Source organism: Lactuca virosa, chromosome 9 (assembly GCF_052849685.1).
Source record: "Lactuca virosa cultivar CGN04683 chromosome 9, Lactuca_virosa_CGN04683_v6, whole genome shotgun sequence".
NCBI classification, from domain to species: domain Eukaryota; kingdom Viridiplantae; phylum Streptophyta; class Magnoliopsida; order Asterales; family Asteraceae; genus Lactuca; species Lactuca virosa.
The window spans coordinates 215,469,466-215,475,116 of record NC_136434.1 but is presented as its reverse complement, the minus strand read 5'-3'; the positions used below and the strand labels follow the sequence as shown (position 1 = coordinate 215,475,116).

Below are 5,651 nucleotides of genomic sequence, written 5' to 3'. Positions count from 1 at the left end.
TTAAATAATTTTATTAATAATTTAGGGTCCCCGATTAATCCCTGCCGAGTCTGATTAATCGCTTATCGGCAGTCGACCGCCGAGCTACCGACGAGCGATTTTTACAACCTTGATTAATTAAAATAGAAATTGATTTTTATTTTAAATATGAGTTTTTACAAAACTACCCTTACTAATTAAATACGAGTCATTGTATGTATTAGGATAATTTGATCATTTTGTAATGGAACATCTTCTAGGCGCCATAATGTTTTCCGGCGAAACACGTTGTTTCAGTTCTTCACTCTGAAATTCAATCACTTTGAAACATCCCCAACTTAAAAATTCTGACAGACTAAAAACCCTAAAATCAATTTCGCAGAATCGTTATCTTAGTGAATGTTTATTATTATGGAAGCCAGTACTTCATCTAAGATTCAATCAAGAAACCAAACGAAATCGCTATCAAAAATGCCATTTGAAGTGATGGAGAAAATAATAGTCGACTTGGCAAAAATTTCAGCAGTCGAGGCTTTCAGGATGAAGAGTGTGTAAGTTTTGCCTTTGATCATTCCATTTAACAAGTGTATTTGAGTTGTCTTTACATTATCGAGCGAATATTGTGTTTCGTTTGCAGTTGCAGATTCTTCAACGAGGCAGGAAAAACGGATGAAGTATATAAACATATGGAGTTAGATGGATTACGATTTCATGTTTGCTCTAACCAGAAACATACAGTTGTCAATAAATGCATAGAGATGAGAAACCCAAATATTCTATTCAGGAATGGAATTGTACGTTGTTGTATATATGCATAGTAGTAATTAATCTGTTACTTGTTTTGCATAACTTTAACTAGAAATTATGTGTTTAATGTTTTTTTCAGATGAAGTTATTTTTCTTAAAAGCTGAACATGAAGGGAAAACGATGCTTGAAGAAGCATCTGCATTGGGACATTTGGATTCAACATTTGTCCTGGGAATGATGCTGATGGCTGAAGGGAGACATAGGAAGCACGAAGCTTTGGACATGTTGAACAATGCTTACCGCAGAGCAAAAGGTAAGTGGAATCTTAGAGCAACTTGTTCTAAGGTTCATCTCCACTTAAATAGGGAGGGGAGGAAACATGTACACTTCCATGGCTTCCATAAGATCTTGTGCATTGCATAAGTCTGTAGGTAGTGTGTCAGACGCTTTTGTGAATGGATACAAATGGGTGTTTATGTGTGACATTTGTTTATGGGATGCTTGTTTCGTTAGATTTTCTAGGGAGTTTGGTATAATTTATGAGTAGTTTGTTGATATGTACTTTCATATTATGACAATTAATGTGTCACACCCCCAAACCAAGGATGGCGGAAACGTCCAGGGGTGGAGGACTTCATGTATAGTATCATAACAACAATTGTAATAGTAATTGAAGCAAACACAACCAACATATATATAATTGAAAAAGTTACATCATTGTATGAATTACATGTTTACGAATCAATTACAATATGTTGACAAAATATGAAATAGTAGACGCCTTAGCGCCCCATCCTCAAAAGCACTTGGTTACCTGTTTAATGATTTCCTGAGAATACAAGTTGTTTTGAAAGAGTGTCAACACAAAGGTTGGTGAGTTCATAAGCTTTTGTTTGGTATTATTAAAAGCCTTTCGTTTGTAAAAGTAGTATTTGTTTTAGAAAATCCAATATTTTCCTTAAAATGTATATGTAGTCTTAAATTCAAAGACCGAAATGTATAAGTAACTTTTCTTACTTATAATAAATAATGTAAGTTTAAATCGACATAAACTCGTTTAATTTTAATGAAGTTCCCGTAAATTCCAATATTTATTAATACTTTGTGTGAGTTTATTATAACCATGCTATGACCAAGGTTGCCTAAAACGACGTTCTTCGGGCGTCGGAAATGTTATGACATTTGTCACCCCAGACCTATCGGTCTAACTGTTGCATGCAGTTTAGGTGTGGGTTTGTCAAACCCAATATAGATCTATACACAACTATCACTCTCTCCCTCAAGGAGACTCTGGTTACAATACAGGACTTAATGGTAATTTGAAGTAAATGTCTCACAAAGTCATTAACGGAATTACGTGTTATGAAAACTTGGTACCGTATGGCCGTACCTTGCTTAATGAAAATATCCTTTGTATAAATGTACCCTTTTTAAATGTATGTGTTATGTAATGTATCATAAACTATACCTATTATAGTTTATCAACCAAGGGTAGTACGTAGTAATGTATGCAAATTATATTCAAAATAGTTTATTAAATGTTTGAATGTATCGGTTGTACTTTGATTATAATCACTTGTTATTCTTTATATTTTATATGTCCAAATCCATTTGTAAACTGATGTGTGTCTAAATATTAAGATAAAATGTCATATATTGCAATAACATATAATCACATAAAGATATACACCTTGCTCAACATGTTACAAGGTGAAATGAAATTGACAGCAACTTTTCGTTGAATACAGTTTCTGTTACTGTTCTTAGAAAATTTATAGAAAAATCATCAAAGCTCCAAATCCAAATCCACAAATTAGGAGAGTTTGGAATATGAGTCTAGTTTGTTCATAAATTTTATCATGATTTTTAGTGATCTCTAACAGAGGTCAAAATGTCCATAATCACAGGCTGGTCCAGGTTTGCCTCTGAAATGATAGGCAGTTTTGTAAAAATCACCATAAATTGTAGAAACATCATATGGAGATGTGCAAGTATCCATTTTAAAGCTAAGAGTTTGAACTACTTGCACCTGGAACAGTTTTGAAAACTAAAATATTTAAGTTGACCAAAACAGTCCGTGATTAAAGTCCATCTTTTCTGATGTAATCTGTTAGAAAAAGTTTAATTGTGTTCTTGATGATTTTACTTGTATTCCCCCCTTAAAACTTAAGAAAACATGTAAATGTAGGGGTATGAACTCACCTTATGTGATTTCAGTAGATGAAAGTGAGATAGAGGAAGTGTTCAACCCAAGAACACTAAGAAGATGTCTTGATGATTCGAGAATCTAACACCGAATAAGATGGAATTTGTGTAAGATATCAATGATTTGAGTAGAATGGAGTTTAATAATTATGTGAATGATGAAGATACTTACTAAAAGTAACAGAAACTGTAATGGATACTTGCACATCTCCATATGATGTTTCTACAATTTATGGTGATTTTTACAAAACTGCCTATCATTTCAGAGGCAAACCTGGACCAGCCTGTGATTATGGACATTTTGACCTCTGTTAGAGATCACTAAAAATCATGATAAAATTTATGAACAAACTAGACTCATATTCCAAACTCTCCTAATTTGTGGATTTGGATTTGGAGCTTTGATGATTTTTCTATAAATTTTCTAAGAACAGTAACAGAAACTGTATTCAACGAAAAGTTGCTGTCAATTTCATTTCACCTTGTAACATGTTGAGCAAGGTGTATATCTTTATGTGATTATATGTTATTGCAATATATGACATTTTATCTTAATATTTAGACACACATCAGTTTACAAATGGATTTGGACATATAAAATATAAAGAATAACAAGTGATTATAATCAAAGTACAACCGATACATTCAAACATTTAATAAACTATTTTGAATATAATTTGCATACATTACTACGTACTACCCTTGGTTGATAAACTATAATAGGTATAGTTTATGATACATTACATAACACATACATTTAAAAAGGGTACATTTATACAAAGGATATTTTCATTAAGCAAGGTACGGCCATACGGTACCAAGTTTTCATAACACGTAATTCCGTTAATGACTTTGTGAGACATTTACTTCAAATTACCATTAAGTCCTGTATTGTAACCAGAGTCTCCTTGAGGGAGAGCGTGATAGTTGTGTATAGATCTATATTGGGTTTGACAAACCCACACCTAAACTGCATGCAACAGTTAGACCGATAGGTCTGGGGTGACAAATGTCATAACATTTCCGACGCCCGAAGAACGTCGTTTTAGGCAACCTTGGTCATAGCATGGTTATAATAAACTCACACAAAGTATTAATAAATATTGGAATTTACGGGAACTTCATTAAAATTAAACGAGTTTATGTCGATTTAAACTTACATTATTTATTATAAGTAAGAAAAGTTACTTATACATTTCGGTCTTTGAATTTAAGACTACATATACATTTTAAGGAAAATATTGGATTTTCTAAAACAAATACTACTTTTACAAACGAAAGGCTTTTAATAATACCAAACAAAAGCTTATGAACTCACCAACCTTTGTGTTGACACTCTTTCAAAACAACTTGTATTCTCAGGAAATCATTAAACAGGTAACCAAGTGCTTTTGAGGATGGGGCGCTAAGGCGTCTATTATTTCATATTTTGTCAACATATTGTAATTGATTCGTAAACATGTAATTCATACAATGATGTAACTTTTTCAATTATATATATGTTGGTTGTGTTTGCTTCAATTACTATTACAATTGTTGTTATGATACTATACATGAAGTCCTCCACCCCTGGACGTTTCCGCCATCCTTGGTTTGGGGGTGTGACAGATTGGTATCAGAGCACAGTTTATAGTGAATTAAGTATATCAAACCACATAAGATATACAAACTATAAACACAATTGGGACTAATAGTCTCTGATTTGTGCATTTTTCAAATAAATATACTCTTAGAAAATAAATGATTTTCTTGATTAAAGTATACATACATACATTACATGCTCGCATGGTATCATAACTAGCGAAAACTTAAAGCAAAAGAAGAAGAGTTGAACATTTTGAGTATGCCTTAGTATATGTGGATTAAATCTGGGAAGAATATAGCCTGATCAACTATATATGTTCGGGAATTAACTTGCATATACCGGGGGATGGTCAGGATGGGCAACAAATCTAACAAACATAATAACACACTACAAAGGATACTTTAAGAACTCAAAACTAAACATTTACAAATACTATAGGAGTATTTTGTGTTACTATAATAAATTATCTGAGAATTAAATAGGTCTTTATTTATAGATCAATAGCTGCTAAGTGGATGCGCTAAGGTCATATGTAACTAAGATGCTATAGACTTAGAATTTATGTATCTTTGTTTCACTTCCTGTCCTTGTTTGGTTGTGGTCTTGGAGTTAGGGTCATCTATTCGAAGGACTATTATATCTTAATCACATATGACTGGTAAGCACTTTGTAACTAATGAAGTAACCGATAAAGATCTTTTTAAAACATAAATATATTAATTATGTCCCGACTAAATTAGTATGTGTGAAACTTTTACAAACGGTCATATACTTGGAAACAAGGAAACTCAAATAAAATATTTTATACTTTCATTTTACCTCATAACCCAATGTATTGGGTCAATTAAAAGTATAAAATCGTATGTATCGTAAACATACCGGAAAACAACGTAATAATATACTTTATGTATAAAATATTTGCCTATAAATATACTTTCACTAAAAGAACATTGGTTTACAACTTATGACAGAACCATGCCGCCAAGGAAGGAGACTAGACTATCTAGCAGCACAGCACCACCCCCACTACCACTACCAACACCACCATCACCATCATCGACACTTCCACCACCACTACCAACACCACCATCACCAACACCTCTGCCGCCGCTTCCACAATTTGATCCAACAATA

General features: G+C 32.8%; 1 protein-coding gene across 1 annotated transcript; it reads left to right on the top strand.

Moving 5' to 3' along the window:
* The first annotated feature begins 390 nt into the window (after positions 1 to 390).
* On the top strand, positions 391 to 1,263 carry LOC145140283 (putative F-box protein At1g67623). Its single transcript, XM_079073821.1, has 4 exons — positions 391 to 530; positions 617 to 773; positions 866 to 1,040; positions 1,241 to 1,263. Exons 1-4 carry the CDS (start codon positions 391 to 393, stop codon positions 1,261 to 1,263), a joined length of 495 nt encoding a protein of 164 aa, XP_078929947.1.
* Positions 1,264 to 5,651: the final 4,388 nt, after the last annotated feature.

Excerpts from the sequence above, each read along its gene's own strand:
- LOC145140283 (XM_079073821.1), top strand. The coding sequence starts at position 391 with ATGGAAGCCAGTACTTCATCTAAGATTCAATCAAGAAACCAAACGAAA. Across the intron at positions 531-616 it reads GCTTTCAGGATGAAGAGTGT|TTGCAGATTCTTCAACGAGG; the intron begins GTAAGTTTTGCC and ends TTTCGTTTGCAG. Across the intron at positions 1,041-1,240 it reads TGCTTACCGCAGAGCAAAAG|ATTTTCTAGGGAGTTTGGTA; the intron begins GTAAGTGGAATC and ends TTGTTTCGTTAG.